The following is a 21,435-nucleotide window of genomic DNA, read 5'->3' as shown; positions in this document are numbered from 1 at the left end:
CCACCGGGGGGTCTTGGATGCATTTTTCTTTCGTCATCACCATCTCTGGGTTTCTGTGATTCCTAAGACACTTTGTCTTTTCCCTCCTCTGTGTCTCTCTCAGATGTATTTACATGGATGTCCTGCCCTCCTCCTCTTCCTGTGCACCAGTTTGCCATCAAGTTCACACTCTTGTCTTTTATTGATACAGCTTTGGGAGGAAGTGGGAGCACTTGGTTTGATGCAGTGGATCTCCCTGCTAATACAAACATGGCAGGATCATTGTGAGCCCTAATTAGCCGAGCGTATCACTTTATATCTTTATATCCACCTCTATCTCTCTAATTATTCTGTCTCTCCTCTAAATCAGTTCCACGGTCCTGCTCTCTTCACATTGACCCCGTCCTGCCTTCCCCAGCAGGTATATGTGCTCCCTCAGGGTCAAAGGTCACCGAGGCAATCAAACGCTGCACGAGCACATGCACGCACACACAAACTGCAGCGGCCGCCGGTTGAGTGACAGTCTAATTACCCGGTGTAAGAGAACCAAACCCCTCCGCTGTACTGCAGTTAACAGGATCAGAAGGCCACTTGTCCTCCTCCCCACTCCCACTCTCCTCCTTTATGCATATTTATCTAACAAGTGTGTGTTTGTGTTTATGTGTGTGTGTGTGTGTGTGTGTGTAGTATAGAGGGAGGTAGATTGGTCCAAAGATGGCATCTGATACATGAGAGGGTGGAGGGAGCGACTCGGGGGTCTGGGTCTACAGATAAAGTAGCAGAGAGAGAGAAGAAAGGGAATTGCTTTTGGTCACCGAGGGAATAAACCTTGTGTGTTGAGGTTAACTAGGATTACTTGTGTGAGTGCGTGTGTGTGTGTGTGTGTGTGTGTGTGTGTGTGTGTGTGTGCGCGCGTATGTGTGTGTGTGTGTGACAGAGAAAATGCTTTCTTTAGAGCTCTCGGTTGGGAGTAATTCAGTGTGAACGTCGAGGTTAGATGTCTGAGTTGACGTCCCACTCAGGTTATCCACACAGACTCTCAGCGTGATAAAATGTGAGTGTAACACGACTACTGGTTGGTGGTGTGTTGTGTTGTGCATGTTGGAGATGGAGATCCTGTTTACTAGACTAAAGAGAGGCGGGTTGCAGCCGAGGATCAGGTGTTTGAACAGCTGCAGTGAGGAGAGGCTCTGTGCTCTCTAAAGAGGAAGATGTGTCAGCCGGCTCTTTACGTTGACCTCCACGCATCCCATTTCAAACGGCAGATTGAATGATGTTTTCTACTTCCTCTTAAACACTTAAACACATCATCAACACTGTAGCTTTGATCCTGTGGCCTTGACTGACTGAAATAGAAAAGACTTAGTTCCTATATGTGTTATAATGACACCCTGACAACTGTTGTATAAGTACTGAAATAATAATACTACTCCACTGGAAAGCCCAGTCGTGTCCACTCATGACCGGCGCCAGGATATTTCCTCTCCCGGTGATAAGGGGGATACATGGGGCTAACTTCAGAGTTACTTTATGAGGACGTATCTTTAGATGTGGTACATTCGATATATAAATGTAGTTTTTAATTGAATTTGGTCAAAGAATATTCAACAAAACAGCTATAAGCTCCCACAAGGCACACAGCAATGACAAAAACGTTGTTCACGTGCAAATGTGTAAGACTTCAGCTCCCGTGCAGCTACGATTAATAACAACACAATACACCCAAAATGCAACAACAACAAAACTAAAGTACCAACCATGGTTTACTCGCGAAGGAGGATAAATAACGCTCCAAAGTTACGCAAGATTTTGGAGAGGAAAAACTGTCATGGTCATTTTCAAAGGGGTCCCTTGACCTCTGACCTCCAGATATGTGAATGTAAATGGGTTCTATGGGTACCCACGAGTCTCCCCTTTACAGACATGCCCACTTTATGATAATCACATGCAGTTTGGGGCAAGTCATAGTCAAGTCAGCACACTGACACACTGACAGCTGTTGTTGTCTGTTGGGCTGCAGTTTGACATGTTATGATTGGAGCATATTGTTTTATGCTAACTGCAGTACCTGTGAGGGTTTCTGGATCAATATCTGTCATTGATTTGTGTTGTTATTTGATTTACAATAATAAATATATACATACATTTGCATAAAGCAGCATATTTCTCCACTCCCGTGTTGATAAGAGGATTAAATACTTGACAAATCTCCCTTTAAGGAACATTTAGAACAGATAAAAAATGTGCAATTAAATCGCGATTAACTTTGGACAAACATGCGATTAATTGATTAATTAAATATTTTAATTGATTGACAACCCTAGTAAAAACATCATGGTTTGGTTTGTTACGTTATTAAGCTACGGACGTACATTAAAATAAGTAAACGTTGACTTTTAGTTTCACACGGGACACGACCAGCTGTCTCCTGGGTCAAAGTCCTGAGTTTGTTTGACCCCGACATCTCTCTACGCTGACTTCCACGGACTATCATTACAAACATATTTGTGATACGTCAAAAACAAACGTAGTCTGCGACAAAATACGCTTCCCTTTAAACGTAATTCACAATGCAGTTTCGTTGTATGGGAACGTAATCTGTAGGAGTCAGGGCGGTCTACCAACTCTCTTCTCTTAATCAGAAATCGGTCCATCGCTCACATAACGTAGCCTAACTAGGTACATTAGTGATGTGGCTATAGCCCCGGTGTAAAGTAGCGGCGTGCCCGTGTCCACTGGATGCTGGATACCGTTAATGACCTGTGTTGCTGGTTGTTGTTGTAGAGAGAGATCAGCTCTGAACTGGTCCGGTTACATCAGACAGACGGTGACTCCTAATCTGTTGGCTCCAGATAAATAGTCTGGTCCCTCAACATATGATGCCGGGGGCGTCACCGACGACCCTGCATATGCTAGTGCACATCGACACGCACTAAAGACACGCTAACGTCAACACAGAAGAGACACACTCGTCTCCGTCCTGATGAACGGCGGTTTTATGTTGAGCTAAACTCCTTTTCATCTAATTTAAAGCCTCGGACGCACCTCCATCTTTACGACCGGTCCAGAGTCTGTAACACACCACGGCACACAGACCAGTGAAGCCATTAGACCGGCTCGGCAGGTCTGTGTGAGAGAGAGCCCACAGCTGGTCGTGTAACATCTTTATTGGTCCCAGTGGAAACACTGGTTATGGCCACTCCAACTCAATTATTGCATCTTAGCTCCCAGTGAAACGAGGATAAATATTCATGCAGATTAACCAGAGAACAGTTGGTGTGTGTGTGTGTGTGTGTGTGTGTGTGTGTGTGTGTGTGTGTGTGTGTGTGTGTGTGTGTGTGTGTGTGTGTGTGTGTGCGTGCGCGTGTGTGTGCATTAGAGGGTGAGACAGGAGTGGGTTTTAACTCCCATCTCATCTCACTCCCACTAAAAAACAACTCCTATTCCGTTCCAGTCTCTGAAGAATGACTCCCGTCCCGCTCTTGTGTTTATTCATAACTACATGTACTCAAATACTGTACCTAAGTACAGTTTTTAGATGATTGTATTTCACTTGAATATTTCCATTTGATGTTACTGTACTTAATGCTTCTAATATTGTGCTGTTATCTGACAGTTACATTCTGAAAAACGTTGGAAATTTTTTTTTGGAAAAAATGTCCGTAAAAAAAAAAGTCTGAAAAAATGTCCGTAAAAAAAAAGTCTGAAAAATGTTGGAAAAAAAGTCTGAAAAAATGTCTGTAAAAAAAAAATTCTGAAAAAATGTCCGTAAAAAAAAAAGTCTGAAGAAATTCTGAAAAATGTTGGAAAAAATGTCTGTAAAAAAAAATTCTGAAAAAATGTTGGGAAAAAAAAAAATGTCTGAAAAATGTTGGGAAAATGTCCATTAAAAAAAAAGTCTGAAAAAATGTCCGTAAAAAAAAAAGTCTGAAAAAATGTTGGGAAAAAAAAAATCTAAAAAATGTTGGGAAAATGTCCATTAAAAAAAATGTCTGAAAAAATGTCCGTAAAAAAAAAAAAGTCTGAAAAAATTCTGAAAAATGTTGGAAAAAAATTCGGAAAAAATGTCCGTAAAAAAAAAAAGTCTGAAAAAATGTCCGTAAAAAAAAAGTCTGAAAAATGAATGAAATACTTTCACTTGTTAAATAGTATTTTTACATAGTTGTATTGATACTTTTCCATAAGTAAGTATGTGTATGTAGACGTATGGAATAAGTTACCTCCACATCTACATATTGACTCGGTTTCACAGGTTCAGATGAGGTTTTTTAACGAACGGCGTTGGCGGGCGTTTGTTTCTTATTTGGGTGAGATTATGTGTTTCTGGGAAGCTGCTTGCTCAGCAGCATTATTTCTCCACCACAGCGCTTCACACACTGACTGATCTATTAGAGGAACCTGTTTGAATCAGGCCGCCCTGCCAGACGAGAGGGCTGTTAATTCCCAGACTGTGAGTAAGTGCACACACGGCTGCAGAGGTCTGCTGGTTTAGATTCACGAGGTTTGATCATACTTCACCCCGGTAATAAGGTGCATTCAATCCTACAAAAGAGGCGTCCTCACAATACAGATTGCTGTTTTTAATGACTCCCTCAGACCCTCTCAGGCTCTTAAATAATGATCTCACTCTCTGAGCTTTACAGCCCACAGCTCACAGCTCACACAGCGTGGCGTTATATCACCTACTGAGGGATAAGTGGGCTATCGGCTGGGCAAAATTAACCCTCTTGTTTCGGTTTTTAGTGACGGTGAAGTGATATCAGCACCGCTTCGTCCTTGTTGTTCCTCCTTTAGTTTCACTCTGAGGCAGAAATAAGTGTCAGTACTCTCTTATTCACATGTTGGAGTTTTATCGGCCTTGTGTTTGCAACTTATTCCAGTTTATTCATTATTTCTTTAAGCATGTTAAACTGTTGTCAGTCATGGTTTTATTGCAATATTATTATTATACTTGGGTTATGCAGCTTCTATAGTAGGCCCCATAATACTCCAATAATATTCTAACTAGAACATGATAGGGTAAAGGTGAAGTGTTTAGTGTTAATAGTGTTTTCCTGTGTTATTTGTAGCCTATAGTAGAGTATCATTCAGGTCCCAGTCAGAATAGTCAGATATTGGGTTTTGTTCCTCTTGTCCATCCATCCATCTTCAACCGCTTATCCGGGATCGGGTCGCGGGGGCAACAGCTCCAGCAGGGGACCCCAAACTTCCCTTTCCCGGGCCACATTAACCAGCTCTGACTGGGGGATCCCGAGGCGTTCCCAGGCCAGAGTAGAGATATAATCTCTCCATCTAGTCCTGGGTCTTCCCCGTGGTCTCCTCCCAGCTGGTCGTGCCTGGAACACCTCCCAAGGGAGGCGCCCAGGAGGCATCCGTGCTAGATGCCCGAACCACCTCAACTGGCTCCTTTCGACGCAAAGGAGCAAGGACTCTACTCCGAGTCCCTCACGGATGACTGAGCTTCTTACCCTATCTCTAAGGGAGACGCCAGCCACCCTCCTGAGGAAACCCATTTCGGCCGCTTGCACCCGCGACCTCGTTCTTTCGGTCATGACCCAACCCTCATGACCATAGGTTCCTACTTTAATTTTGACTTTAATAATACATTTTACATCATTTTGGACCATTATTATTACTAGTTAAATGAGTTCTCGCTCGCACTATGTAGATGCGAGCAACATCGGTCAAAGCAGTGAGGCGACACACACAAGACTGAACGTGATTGACAGCTAAAACCACAATATCACTTTATATTTCACATGCTTGGCAGCAATGTTAGCTGACCTGTTTGACAGCAGTTTGACAGCTCGGGGTCCGTTCTGATATGACGTCATATATGTTGGATTTTCCCAGAAAAAACGGCGTCCATTGTTCACATTGAAAGCCGTCTACAGGCTGACGGTACGTGTCCACAGGCTCCGTGCTTTCCACGCCCCCCATTCATTGTCTATGTAAGCAGCCGCGCAATGCATTCTGATAGCGTGGCGTCACGACGCCCGCTCCTCCTCATAAAGTTGAGGGCTCGTCTACTTTATGCAAATCACGGGCGTCCGACGCGACTCGCCGCCTCTCCAAACTCCCGAGGATCTTCTAAACTAAACGTTGTCGATCCAAAATAAAGACGGATTCATCAACTGCATGGATTATTTCTCGCCTCAAATGTTCTCAGAAACACATTTCAGTGAACTATTTACGTGAAATAAGAGAAGAAAGTTTCCAAACGAGCCTCCATACTGGTTCCGGTTTGAAAGCTGGGAGCAGCAGCCAACGGCGGGAAAGCGTTTGTCCAATCAGGAGCCGAGTGCCTTGTTTCTAGGGACAGCACACCATGCGTCCAATGCTGGGAAGCGTCGCGTCCCCTCGCGATAAAAAACGCCCCTGTGGACACGTACCATGAGAGAGGAAACCCAGAAAGTTGCGGAAGGTCTCATTTCTTAGATTAGGTTACAACCTGTTTACATACGGCATTAAAATATGTTTATACGTGTAAAAACGTACATACAGTCCCTTTAACTATACTTATGAAAAGTAATGCGCTGATATATCCCACAAAACCAATGTGTATTTAATCCACGTCATTGTGAAGTATAAAGAGCGACTAACGCCATGCAGGGAGGAGGTCGGGTGGGACTTTCTGTGGTGGAGAGAGAAGCAGAATATTTAGTTTAAGGCCGAGCGGTATAATAAGCTGTAATTGTGTAATTGTTAATGGTACTTTTGGTGTCTTTTAAACCCCCGAGGGTTGGGCACTTTGTGTTCATGACACAAACCAAAGCTCTAACAAACCGATGATCAAACCAAAATGATCCTTTAATCACAACACTAAACTACTATTGATTCCAGTTTGTTCCTCTGTGGGACCAGAGGTAGAATGCGATGATGTGTTGGGCGTAACATCCTGAAGTCAGTTTGGTGTAAGGTAAGCTGTTTATTGTTTGACTGCAGTGAGAACATTAGAGCCGTCTCCAGGCTGCCAGGTGTTTCTCTGGAAGCTCTCCTCTTTCCTCTCAGCCTCCTCCATCTCTAACAGATTACTCCACATCTCCCTCTTCTTCCACATCCTCTACGCCGTGTTAAAGTTCAATCACAAGCAACGCAGGTGAAAAGATAAGGTTGAATCCACTTTGTGTCCAGATGAAACGAGAGCGGTCGGTTTGGTCGGTGTGTTTTCAGGCAGATTGTCTGATTTGCAAAGACATCAATCTCCATCATGTCTGGTTTATGTGATCCTCTCTCTCTCTCCCTCGTACTCACCCTCTCTCTCTCTCTCTCTCTCTCTCTCTCTCTCTCTCTCTCGCCACTTGTGTCGCCATCTGTTCTCGATTAATGTGAGTTACGAGCAGTAATTGAAGCATCTGTTCATCCGGTGTGCATCCTTTGCTCTGACACTCTAACATATAGCAGCTCTCTCTCTCTCTCTCCTTCATTATGTCTCTCTAACACACAAGCTCCTTCAACTGGTTGGTCGGTCCACCTCTTTGATCCAGGCTGAAATATCTCAACAACTATTGGATGGATCACCTTGAAAATCCTACTGATTTTGGTGATCCCGAGACTTTTCTTGGTTGGTTGATATTTGTGGTTTTGAGTGAAAGTGGATTTCCATTTGGTTGATTTCCCCCTCAGGAGGAATCGTAATAACTTTGGCAATCAGCCTTTGATTTAGAATCACCACTTGGGAGTAGTATGTGCTAGTGGAGGAGGAGTGATATACCGGGTTAGGCGTGATGATAATGGCGTAATGATGCACCACAATCTAAAGCGACTTGTATGATGCCACACAGGAAAAAATCTAGACTATGCTAAGGTTCAGATGGACACTGCTGGGGAGGCGCGTGGGGGGTTATGGTACGTGTCCACAGGGGCGTTTTTTATCGCGAGGGGACGCGACGCTTCCCAACATTGGACGCTTGGTGTGCTGTCCCTAGAAACAAGGCACTCGCCTCCTGGTTGGACGAACGCTTTCCCGCCGTTGGCTGCTGCTCCCAGCTTTCAAACCGGAACCAGTCCGGAGGCTCGTTTGGAAACTTTCTTCTCTTATTTCACGTAAATAGTTCACTTAAATGTGTTTCTGAAAACATTTGAGGGGAGAAATAATCCATGCAGTTGCTGAATCTGTCTTTATTTTGGATCAACAACGTTTATTTTAAAAGATCCTCGGGAGTTTGGAGAGGCGGCGAGTCGCGTCGGATGCCCGTGATTTACATAAAGTAGACTAGACCTCAACTTTATGCAAATGAGGAGCGGGCGTCGTGACGCCTAGTCCCTCGAATCGCGACGCCACGCTACCAGAATGCATTGCGCGGCTGCTTACATAGACAATGAATTGGGGGCGTGGAAAGCACGGAGGCTGTGGACACGTACCATTAGTGTACAGTCATTTTTTACAACACATTCTCACTCCCAACCTGTCAAATACCACCGCTTGGTCAGCGCCCCTCAGCATCGGAGACCAACGCTCTCTAGCGTTACTTTTGGACGGACCAGGGACGGCGTGTCAATATACGCTCGTTACATGTATAGTGTCCTTTCAAAATAAACTTCTGTTTTCATAGGAAGTTAGGTTTAAGCAACACAACCACTTAGTTAGGGTTAGAAAACGGTCGTGATTGACGTTAACGTCACTGACTAGCGACTCACGGGACTGACGATATACTGACGAGTCACATGACTAAACACTAACGTGACAAAATAAGTCAACATTACTTTTAGTTTCACACGAGACACGAACAACGGCCTCCTGGTTGAAAGTCTCGTCTTTGTGTCAGCTTTAAAACTGAGCAGCTACAACCTACAAATCACAAGCTGCGTTGATGCGTTAAAGTAAATTAGTGGCGTTAAAACAAATGCTCCGTTACACAGCCCTAATGTTGAATTATAGCGGTTTTAAAGTAGACCCTTAGTTTAGTTTCCTAAACTGTAAGAGCTCCCAGGGTGTGAATACTGTACATGAACACATCAATATATACACACTAATAAGAGGTGTGAACACACACACACACGTACGGCCAGGATTAGTCGTGTCCCTTCTATTGATCACTTCACTTTAACTGACACAGAACTGTCAGCTGATGTTGAAGAGGCCGTCTAAGTGCTCGATGGGGAATCGGCGTGAAATACCTGCAAAAACCAGACGAGCCAGACACGACCAGAGACGCTCTGTAATCTGACAAGACGCTCCGAAACGACTGCTGGGAGGCAGACGGAGAGAAGAAAGGAGTGTTTGAGAGGTGGTGGTGGATGTGCATGTGTGTGTCTGTCTGGACTGGATACCCCCTGTATGTGCTTAGCAGGCAACGTAGCCAGACTGAGCTAATAGGCAGGATGTGTGTGAGCAGGAGGCTGGAGGAGGAGGAGGAGGAGGCAGACTCTTCCTGCTGTCACTTTCTGTCTGGCTCTGGCATGTTTACACCCTCGATGGGGGTAAAAAGCTCTGACACACACGTCTCAGCCTCACTTATTGTGCTGTGCATTCACTCAAACACAGTCATGCAGAGATAATACTTGCTATGATTATCTCCTCCCCTGATATAATCACCCTCATCTGACTGAAATCATCCTCCCCAATCAAAAGCAGAGTCAAGAATAGGACATGAATGTCTAAATGAGGAGAAACTGCATCCTCCATCCAGCAGCCAAGTCAGTGTGACGGCGACAGATTTGCGGGGCAGTGCTAAGTAGAAGGTAGGCAGACAGGTGGGGCGTCCATATGTCACCTCAGCTACCCGCCCGGCTGCTCATCCCGGTCCAGCCCCGCCGCTCTCCTCTCCAGCCTGGACGAAGGTCAGAGGGCAGGCTGCTGTCTCTCTCTCCTCAGCATGGACACTTGGCAGCAGAGGCAGGAGCTAAAACAGAGTCCTCTATTTCTGCTTGAAAATGGTTTTCAAATACAAGGTTATGTGTCTTAAAGAAGGGGTGGGAAAAAATGGATTCACATATGTATTGCAATTTTCTTTTTTACAATTTTGAAATATATTTTTTTATGTCAGAATCGATATATTTGCTTCATTTGAGTCTATGAGGAGTTAGAAGGAAGTTAACGCTTTCATTGTTGTAGTCTGAGTAACCAAGCCTCCAGGAAGAGCGCCAGTCGTTGATGCCAACTTTCATAGTGGCCAAACCAAAGACTTTCAGATCGGGATGCACCGATACCAGGATCGGATATCGGGTCCGATACTGTGCTCATGTACTCGTACTCGCAAAACAGCTCCGATACAACGTTAACCTCTCATCACCATCTTTCGGGACCTATCGCACGCGCTCATGCTGGCGAGCGAGACGGGTCAGTGGTGCGCCCGACCCCGCTGGGTTGGGATTCCACCTCAGCCGGCGCGTGGCGGCCGTCACTTTCATTGCGCTCGCACCTGCGTTAGACTCCTTGGTCGGTGTTTCAAGACGGGTCGGGTGGGTTGCTGACATCGCCGCAGACCCCTGGTGCCTTTTATGTGGGCCGAGCCCCGCCCTGGGGGCACGACGCGGTTAGGGCGCAATAAGGACAGTCCGCCCCGGTGACACTTTGTCCACGGCCACAAGAAGCACCTTCGCCCCGAGCCTTTCCAAGCCGACCTAGAGCCGGTCGCGGTGCACCGCCTCGTCTGCGGGACTCCCCAGCCTGCCGTGGGTCGCTCACACCCTCCAGCTGGCTGTTAACGAGGCTCTTTTGGCACAGAGAAGTACTCGTATCGGTACTCGGTATCGGCGAGTACCCAAATATAAGTACTTGTACTTGTCCTCGGTCTGAAAAAAGTGGTATCGGTGCATCCCTACTTTCAGACTAACATTGGGAAAGAGACGTCTGTGGAGCGGACGCTACTGCACCTGTTCTATGGGCCCGATGGATGCGGAAGATCGCTGGAAGATCCGGGTACTTTTCCAGTCCGAAGTCGGACCATTTTGGCTTCATGCACCACTGAGCAACTTTCATTGGATCGAACTGGAGCCCGCCTTCAACACTGTATCCAGTTCTCCTAATACATCCATGAGAATAACGTGACGTCATATCTGTTTCGTATCCGTCAACCAAAACAAACCGCAGCCGGCCGCAGCGAGCTGAAATAAGAAAATAGAAAACGGTGAAGGGTCTGCGTGGAAAAAAATTTCATAATTTACTGGATTAATAAAGTAAAAGTCTAGAAGTGTATAATTCACATTTTCCCCATGTTCTAGTTTTAAAAACGTTAACACAAATCGTAATATTGAATCGCAATACTTGTAAAATCGCAATGTCACCAACTTGTATTTACTACAGGCAGCAATAGCAAACTCAAGTTAAGAGACAAAAGCTTAAATGGAACAAAAAAAGGTGATAAGGTCGATAAATAGCGATGATTTTAGCGTCTGTGAGTGATTCCAGTGTTTTAAGGGATTTGACCCCGGCTGTAATTACCAACCATTTATCCCACTTTGTGTTAATCAGCGGTGAAATGACAGCGCGTCCTGTTCACATTCTGCTCCCAACACCAAACACACCGGCTACACAGGCTTAATGCATTAGATTAGCGGTGACCCTCCGGCTCCATTCGTTTCAATGAAGCTGTCCGAAGACGGCGAGAAGGACAAAGACGGTGGCGGTGGTGGGGCGCGGAGAGAGTGGCGGGCGGGACGGTAGCTGCCATGTAATCTAATTCGTCCCCTCTTTGTCTTCATTCATTCACTGTCATGACAGATTACGTTTAAATGGGAGGAGAGGAGGGCAGGATGATGAATGAGAGAGAGGAAGAGGGGAGGAATAAAGGGAAGGAGAGAGAGAGAGAGGAAGACAATTAAGTTACAGCGACAGAAGACGAGCGTGGTGTTTGTGTGTCCTCCTCATGAATCTGATGTCATGATTCATTGTCTCTAATGTCGCTGTGAGACACACGAGGCGTCCTAATGAAGTGTGAGATGTTTGTGTACATGCTGTATCAGAGCTGTGCAGGCTGGACTCACACTCAGACACAATGGCTTTTTAATAATCTCATTATGTTTTACTAACACATCCGACCTCAACAACATACTTTGAATTCAGAGGAATAATTATTATAATGTAAGTAGTTTAGTAGTTAGATTAGATAAAATAAGAACTTTATTAATCCAGAGATTGCTCAAAATTACAACATGACAATAAAAAAACACAACAGAGTAATAATATAAGGAGCATAAGAAGTAATATTAACAGTGCAAATTAGAATATCAATAAAAGTAAAATAAATGTAGTAAAATAAGTTAACTAAGATATAAAAGTAAATTACAACATGAGAATAAAAAAAGAGATTAATAAATATAAAGTGTATAAGAAGTAATACTACAGCAGAGCCTAATAGAATAACAATAACATTAAGTAAGTATCTTTATGTGCAAGTACATTTACTCAAGTGCTGCTCATGTTCCCCAGAGGATGAATCCTACTGACTTTGGTGATCCTCTGACTTTTCCTGTAGCGTCACTATGAGGTTGATTTATGTGGTTCTGAATTAAATGTTGCATGTTAACATGCTAAACGTGGCGGCTGTGGCTCAGAGGATAGAGCAGCACCAATCGGAAGGTCGGTGGTTCGATCCCCGGCTGCTCCGGGTCACATGTCGATGTGTCCTTGAGCAAGACACTTAATCCCAAAAATTGCTCCCGACAAAATTGCTCACACATCGGTGTGTGAATGAGTATTTAGATTAGATCCTGTTGGCACCTTAGCAGCCTCTGCCATCAGTGTATGAATGGGTGAATACTGACATGTAGTGTAAAGCGCTGAGTGGTCGGAAGACTAAAAAAGCGCTATATAAATGCAAGTCCATTTAAACTAAGATAGGAAACATGGAAAACATCACCTAGCCGCCGCTAGCATGGCTAAAAATAAAGCCATGCAAATTCAGAAGCGGATCGAAATGTAAACATCTTGATTCAATGGCAACAATATAAAAGCCTTGTTCTTTTCTTCTTCTTCTTCCTGCAGGCCTACTTCCGTCAGGGGGTTGCCCTGCAGTACCTGGGTCGCCATGCCGACGCCCTGGCAGCGTTCGCCTCCGGCCTCGCCCAGGACCCCAAGAGTCTGCAGCTGCTCGTCGGCATGGTGGAGGCAGCCATGAAATCTCCCCTCAGAGGTACAACCGTCTTCTCTTTCTCTCCGTCTTTCTGTCCAACACATTGTATTTGTTTGACTCGTCTCCAGTAACTTTGTTGCCTGCTGAAAGTTGTAGAGGAGAGAGTGAGACGTCGGCGCCGGGAAAAACTGTCAACTTACCACTTTTCTTTTGTTCTGTTATTCAGCGGCTCTCCTCCTCTGGGATACAAAGACGATTCAGATCTCAGAAAGAATTGGATGCACATTTTGATGTGACAAAGAGGGAGAAAAGAGACACGTAAAGAAAAGTGAGATGTAGAAAATAAATAAAACAAGCGAGTCGGATGAAATAGAAAAGAGAAACATGGAGGAGATGAAATTGAAAACAGTGAGCTAGTGATGTGGAGTGTCGGGGAGATTGGACTCATCAGCATCCACTTGCTGAAGTCATGACTCACATCTTCTGCTGCCTGAATCCTAAAAGCATCTCTCTGTCCACTGCCTTGTTTATGGACTCATTCATCCACATGTGAAGTCAGTCTGAGAGTGGAGATGCTTCAGGTTACTACATTAGTGCTCTCTGTTCTCAGGCCACTTATAGCAAAATAAGAACAAATAGGTTTTTCTACATAAATTGATTCCAGACGGAGGAAACCTGAACGTTTCATAATCATATTCATATAATAACGATTTAATTTTTGCCATGTGACAAAGAGGAGAAAAGCTGCCATGTCCTTAAACGTGCATGCATTGATTTTTATGTCACTTGAGGGCAGAGCAACAAGCTGTAAACACAACATTAACATATTATCATCTCATCCAGTTGTGGCGAACATGTCAGCAAACAGCTTCCTATTTACACATCCAGCAGACACACAGAGCAACGCTAGCACTCATTGGGAGTCGTGTTTCTGGAACATCTGGCTTTTCAGCTGCTAAATGTAAAACCAAACGGCGTTAAATGACGCTAAAGTGCTCTGTAGAGGGGAGGAAAACTGCAATACTAGAGTCCAATCAGGAGCCGAGTGCCTTATTTCTAGGGACAGGACACCAAGCGTCCAATGTTGGGAAGCGTCGCGTCCCCTCGCGATAAAAAACGCCCCTGTGGACACGTACCATTAGACACAAAAACATGGGAATATAGGATCCAGGTTGGCATACAGTATATCAAAGTTCCCCTTTAAAGTTCATGTAAAGCAAAAATAAATCTGCATTCTGGGTTTGTCACACCGAACACACAGAACAATGTGTTACTAACCACCCAGCCAAATTTGAATGATTAAAAAAATCGGCAATTACATAAAATTTGCTTTCAAAATCACAGAAAAATCATCAGTATTCTCTGCTCTGAGACGCTGGGGGCGTGTCCGCTGGGGGCGTGTCACCTGAAGGCTCTGAAACCTGAAACCACACTCACAAGCGGGGAAGGTGCAGCCTGTCAGGATACCCTCAGTAGCGGCGAGCGAAGAGCGAAGAGCCCAGTACCAAATGGGGCGTACCTGAGACCGCTTGCCCGGTGTCGCTCGAGGGCCTGAGTCCTTCTGATGGAGGCTCAGCCCGTGGACGGCATGAGGCCGGTAACGGCCCCCGTCGCGCAGTCTGCCCGGAGGATTCAACTTGGCGGGTTAGAGACGGCCGCTCGGTGTAGGAGGATCCCCTCGCGGGACCTCTCTGAGGCGATCTGTCGGCTTGGAAAGGCTCGGGGCGATGGTGAGGGTGAGGGTGAGGTTCAGGTTTCTGTAGACGGGTGGAGTTATGTTAAGGATGACTCCAGTGCGTCATCGAGCCGTGATTTCAGCCTCTCTAACTCCACAATCCAGTACTACAACGTTCACAGCCTTTGCATGTTTTCAGTCATTATTTTCCAACATTTATAATGTGTTTAGAAACACATCTCTGAATTTCCTTTACTCTGCCTTTAAAGAGTTTGGAGCGGATCAAAGAGGCAGGAAGTTGGTTTAGCAGGAAGAACTAATTAACTGAAGAGATGTTGAATGTCTGAGAGAATATGCTGGATGCCCTCATTAAGTTTACAGATAATCTCATGTCTGATTCCATTTCAATATTCAACAGTCATACGAGGATGCTTGATGTACGGAGCATGAATCTGCTTCTCGTGGAGCTCATGATGAGGCAGCTTCCTGTGTCATCGATCTCTCCACCCCACAGATCTCCGTGCACGTTAGCGTGCAGGTCTCAACAGCACGAGGAGATGAAGGAAGAGAGCACACAATCAGGAATAGTTTGCAGGCTGGAGTTGGCGCCGGATTATGTTTTTGCCCTTCAGCTGTATCGAAATGAGAGCAAGGCTTCTTGGGAATCGCCTTCTTCTACTTGGCGAGCTGCGGCGAATGTCTGTGCACGTGGAATTATTTTGCATCTGCTCGCACACTGGAGAGCACATCTAGTTTGAGTATTCACAATATTCCCCTTTGAGGTAGAGCATGACGGGGCGTATCGAGGACGTTGGTAGCTGACCAAATGAGCCTCTCTTTCTCTGTTGCAGCAGGTGGAGTGAAACTACTCTCCCTGTTATCGGTGTTGGATAGCGATTGCAGCGTGTTGTGATCAGCGGCGATGACACACAGTGTGTGACAGAGTCCCGCCTGCCCTGAACTACTTGCAAAAGCTTCAGTGTGCAGATCTGATGCACTGTGGGGGGGTTGTTCTGCTATCCGGGGGCTGCAACCTCAAAACCTCCTCTCAAACATCTCCCATAAGCTTCAAAGCAAGCGAGCCTCAAAGCTACGATGTCTAGTATCGAGTGTTACCAGGAGTTGTCATGCTTGAGTAAGCAGGAGGACGGGCAACATGTTGGACCATGGAGGAGGCCAATATGTTGTAAGCACAGAGGGGGGGGGGAGCTGCAATATTAACAGCATGGAAGAGGGGTCTCCTCTGGGTGATCTGGCTCCTGTTGGCTCTGCTGATGTCTTCTTTACAGCCTGATGTGCTGCGAGGCATCCAGACAGGTTGTTAAAAAGTAGAGGAGTTCTTACCGGGGGATGTTTACCGAGCCGGCCGCAAATTACTGCAAGAGAGGAGCAACATTTTACATCGCCACCAATTTTCCAATCTAACGTGGTATTTACTAAAACTACAGATGCAAACAAGACCAGCTGCAGATTATCTCATTAGCATAACGTGCAGTGGAGGAAGACGTACCATAAGTAGTAATACCACAATGTAGAAATACTCCGTTACAAGTACAAGTCCTGCATACAAAATGTTACTTCAGTAAAATTACAAAAATATAGCATTCAAATACACTTAAAGGGACTGTTTGTAACTTTCAGAAATGCTTGTTAACAGCGACACCTGTGGCCGTGAAATCAACGAAAGTCAGCGTCGGGCTCGCGCTTGCTCGCTCTACATAGACATGAACGAGCATCGCTCAACACAGTGAGGCGACACACGTCAGCTAAAACCACAATGTCACTCTATATTTCACCTGCTAGGCAGTAATGTGATAAGAGTGTTAAATACTTGACTAATCTCCCTTTATGGTTCATTTTCAGATTTAAAAAAATGTGCGATTAATTTGCGATTAATCATGATTTAATATTTTATTCGATTGACAGCCCTAATGTTTAACAATTCAGTTGTTCAAACAGCAGTCTGTTACAAAACACAGTGAAGACACGTGCACATGTCAGACTGGCTGTAACACACTCCTCCAGAAACAGCAGAAGCAGCAGCAGAGGAGATGTTGAGATGCAGAAGTCTCGCTCTGCTCCGTTCTCTCTCTCTCTGCTCTACATCACTGAAACCCCCTCAGGACCCAACATTAGCACTAATTCATCCTCCAATCACCCAGAGATGATTTAGTGATGCTGCAACAGCTGCACGCTTTGTCTCCATACCAACAGGTTTCCCACGAGTTGTTTGGGATTATTATCAGGTTTTAAAGCTTTTCCATTATGTCGAGTTAACATAGCTGGTATAGATCATACATACGTTTGACACATTTGCTCTGACAAATCAAAATGTTCTGAGACATTTTAGGAATATATGAAGGGGAGTTTCTCTCTCTTTCTATTCTTTAATATCTCAACTAGATGGGAACTGCTATTTGTCACTGCAATATACAGTATACGTCCTGCATCTCTGTGGAAACGGCACAATCATGACTAGAAGTAGGAAGAACTCAAACATGTCTTTTGTGCAGTACAGCACAGTTATAATTACGGGTGTAAGAAAATATCGATATACACATACAATATTATGCTTTGCGTTTCTCAAAAACACAGTATACATTTTTAATGAATGGTTTACATGCAAAGATTTGTGGCAAACTGTGGCTCAGATTGCATGAGAGGTAGTGCTGTGATGTTGGATGTTAGAGGGACTGTGTGATAAATGTAAATCCAGATCTCACCGTTCTGAGTGCAAAACAAGTTCACTTTTTTGACTCAGATTTTATGCATATGGTCTATTTTTTTTTACTATGTTTTCCTAAACTTCAATGTTAAATATTGCAATACATCACCTTGATTACAGTATCGCAGTATATCGTAATATATTGAATCGTAACCCCGTATCACGATGCATATCGTATCGCCAGATTCTTGCCACTACACAGCCCTAGTTATAATACCATAAATTATCAAAAAAAGAAAAATGCAAGCTAAATTTCTTTGATAATTTAATTGACAAAAATTGGGAAAATGTGGATCTATATTTTCAAAATGTTTCTAAGTGCAAACAAGTGTTAACAATATTGGCAAAAAAAAATTGGGGCTCCACATGCTGTAGATATTAGACTATTTACTTTTTTACAACCTCTCTTGTCCTCTCCTCTCTGCTCGCTGAATTTTTTGTCACGTGACTGTTGGTCTCAGAAGAGTCATTCATGGCTTCCCAGTTGCGCTAAAGAGCAAAGAATTTAATGTTTTTTACAGGATCTAATTACTGCAAACAGTTTATTTTTGGCAAATTTTTAAATGAGACTTGTAGAATAAAGATATTGTGATGAAATATCACTATTCAAGCTCAGATTTGGTTGTTTTTTATGATAGAAGCCTCCATTAAAAGTTGATTTGTTAAAGGACCGACGGAAAGTTGAAAATGAGACGATAATGTCTGTTTTTACAGTTTCCTGCTGTGATAAACGGTGTCATTTTGGTGATTTTCTTTTTAAAAAAGAAAACATTTCCACATTTCCAACAGCTCCAGAGTGTTGTATCATTAATTGGAAAAAGATAGATGTAATCATTTCTAAAAATTCACAACATGTTTTTATCTAATGAAATATCCATATTTGTTGGCGTTAATCTGACGAGTTCTATTCATTAAAGAAAATTAATTTAATAAAAAATGACTAAGTCATTTAATACTCGGTTGGGAACCACTGATGTACAGCAGCATAACTAACTATTTGAATAGTCTCTGAATGGATGAAGTACACGTGTTGGCTCAGACCCTCGGCCTCGTTGACGTATATCATGTACTGTTGCAGTTCTTTAGTTGTGACTAGCGTTATAAAGTATATTCCTACTCTCTCTCTACATTCCCCACAGATGAAACCTTCACTTTAATTAAACATGTACAGTATCAAGCCTGTTTTTATTTGAGCCTTGACAGATGAACCTGAACGCCTCAACATCTGATTCTTATTCAGTGTTTCACACACAGAGAGGAGCTGCAGCTGTTTACTGAGAGGAGCTGCAGCCGTTTACTGAGAGGAGCTGCAGCCGTTCACTCAGAGGAGCTGCAGCCGTTTACTGAGAGGAGCTGCAGCCGTTTACTGAGAGGAGCTGCAGCCGTTCACTCAGAGGAGCTGCAGCCGTTTACTGAGAGGAGCTGCAGCCGTTTACTGAGAGGAGCTGCAGCCGTTTACTGAGAGGAGCTGCAGCCGTTCACTCAGAGGAGCTGCAGCCGTTTACTGAGAGGAGCTGCAGCCGTTTACTGAGAGGAGCTGCAGCCGTTTACTGAGAGGAGCTGCAGCCGTTCACTCAGAGGAGCTGCAGCCGTTTACTGAGAGGAGCTGCAGCCGTTCACTGAGAGGAGCTGCCGAGGCAGACAGAAAACTACTGTGATCAATTAACACAACTTCAATCCATCTGTTGTGAGAGCTGCTGGTGTTTCTGGACAACACAACTTTATTATTGACTCGCTTTCTTTCAGTTTCACTCAGTCAGGATGGAAACAGGCTCAGATCTTTACACACACACATTAAAGTAAAGTCAGACCAGCTCTGATTTTAAATGTGTTAAATCCCTCCTTAAAGGTATTTATCATTTACTAATCACATCTTTCTTTCATTTTTCACCATCATGACGATAATATTTCTCTAAAGAGAACAACAAAACGATGCTGCTTCTCTTCCTCTTTAATGTAAACAGCATCATTCCACCTTAAAGGGACTATTTGTAACGTTCAGAAATGCTTGTTAACAGCTTCACCTGTGGCCGTTAAGTCAACGAAAGTCAGCGTCGGGCTCGCGCTTGTGTTCGCTCTAAATAGACATGAACGAGCATCGCTCAACACAGTGAGGAGACACACGTCAGCTAAAAGCACAATATCACTCTATATTTCAGCTGCTTGGCAGTAATGTTAGCTGACCAGACGAAGGTCTCTCCATGAATCAATGCTGATCCTAGTGTTGGCTTTTCCTGCTTCAGCAAAAGCGGGTCGGTGCCGAGGCTGAAGCAGGAAGAGAAACGTTATCGTCTCTCGACTGCGCTCGCAGGGAGACACCGGCACCCGGTTGAGGCGATAACGTTTCTCGCTGTCTGGAGGAGCTGCAGCATTTATATCTGCACAAACATCCACTGTACATTCACTAGATATTCTCAGAGCTAAACTTACTCTCCGGCAGTTTGGAGTGAGCGCGCGTTCACGTCTAGAGGTGGAGCGAGACAGCGAGACAGCGAGAATGCTTGCTGTGTGAGTGAAGGTAAGCAGGCAGAGGAGCAGTGACTCCAGCCACACGCGAGCGCGCATGGGATCCCAACCCGGTACATTTATACGCTTAAAAAGTTACAAACAGTCCCTTTAACTCTCCTTCTCAGCTCTGAGTTTATTGTCCCTTTCACACATGCAGTCTGTCCCTGAAATGTTCAAGAACATCTCCTGCACGGTCTCATGTGTGAAAGGCAGCAGGGATCAATATTCAGGGGAATCTGTACCGCCAGTTTCCCGCCTCAAGACCTCGTAACATTTCAGGGAAAGTCCCGGAACGACTGTGTTGTGAATAAAAGCGGTAATATTTACAGGAGGAAGCATATAAAGGGTTACGTCAATCTGACGAACGACTCTTTCAAGCAGAGGAAGCGAACCAATCAGAAGACTCCGCTGATGACATATTTGAATCTGTGACTTGTCTATGGTTTAACATTTAATGCTTTTTACAAGAACATTGGCTCCAGACAAAAACAGCTCCTTGTCCACCACGTTCTCAGCGACGTCTTCCACCGCGTACATCCGGCCTCGACCCATCCTCTTCTTCTTCTGTTGAATTTTATGGCAGACACTCACGACTCTGCGTCAAGAATAAATCACACTTCACACACAACGACTGTAACGTTAGCTGTGTTTCTGCTGTGTGCATATTCTCTGAACTTTATACTGTGAACTTTTACACATTCCCTGGACAATATTATGAACATGCTCCTCAGAGCCTCTCCACTAGAACTACAACCCACACAATGTAAACACAGCGTAACTCTCAGCGACGCTGAGGAACACATCATCATGATCTGACAGTCACATGGAGGAAAACAGTTCATTTAACAGGCTGAAAACGCTGAACGTTAAAGGAATTTATGAATGATATTCAAATACTGATTGCAACACTGACTGCTACCAATCAGGACCTAATGAAAGTGATTCCCTTTCCTGACCTCACCAGTGTCTCTGTCACACCTCCACAGACTCCCTTGAGCCGACCTACCAGCAGCTGCAGAAGATGAAGCTGGACAAGAGCCCGTTCGTGGTCGTGTCCGTCATCGGCCAGGAGCTGCTGACTCACAGCTTCCACGGCGCCTCCGTCGTGGTGCTGGAGGCCGGCCTGAAGATCGGAACGTGCTCGCTGAAGCTGCGTGGATCCGTCTTCTCGGCCCTGAGCTCGGCCTACTGGTCTTTAGGTAACGCGGAGAAGAGCATGAACTACATGCAGCAGGACCTGGAGGTCACCAAGACTCTAGGTATGGAGGAGGAGAAAGCCACGGAGAGCGGTGTGAACTTACGGTGAAGACGGTGAACGTCACGTACTCTTTATCTCGTCCACAGGTGACCAGTCAGGTGAGTGCCGTGCTCACGGGAACCTCGGCTCTGCCCTCTTCTCTAAAGGCAGCTACAGAGAAGCGCTGGCCAACCACAGGAACCAGCTGGTGCTGGCCATGAAGCTCAAGGACAGAGAGGTACGTTAAACTCAGCTCATGTATATTCATACGATGACACATGTTGGTTAGATACGG

The 21,435-nt window shown here is 44.8% G+C and overlaps 1 protein-coding gene across 3 annotated transcripts in view; it reads left to right on the top strand.

The window, feature by feature from the left end:
• The window catches only part of ttc28 (tetratricopeptide repeat domain 28), a 132,504-nt gene that overhangs the window by 62,552 nt on the left and 48,517 nt on the right, over positions 1-21,435 (top strand). For all 3 annotated transcript variants that reach the window (XM_074618020.1, XM_074618021.1, XM_074618022.1), the window contains 3 exons: positions 12,908-13,055; positions 20,890-21,162; positions 21,248-21,378. In XM_074618020.1, coding sequence (XP_074474121.1) covers positions 12,908-13,055; positions 20,890-21,162; positions 21,248-21,378 — 552 coding nt within the window. The remainder of the gene's footprint in view (positions 1-12,907; positions 13,056-20,889; positions 21,163-21,247; positions 21,379-21,435) is intronic.

Source organism: Sebastes fasciatus, chromosome 19, assembly GCF_043250625.1.
Source record: "Sebastes fasciatus isolate fSebFas1 chromosome 19, fSebFas1.pri, whole genome shotgun sequence".
NCBI classification, from domain to species: domain Eukaryota; kingdom Metazoa; phylum Chordata; class Actinopteri; order Perciformes; family Sebastidae; genus Sebastes; species Sebastes fasciatus.
This window is presented reverse-complemented; position numbering and strand designations above follow the sequence as displayed.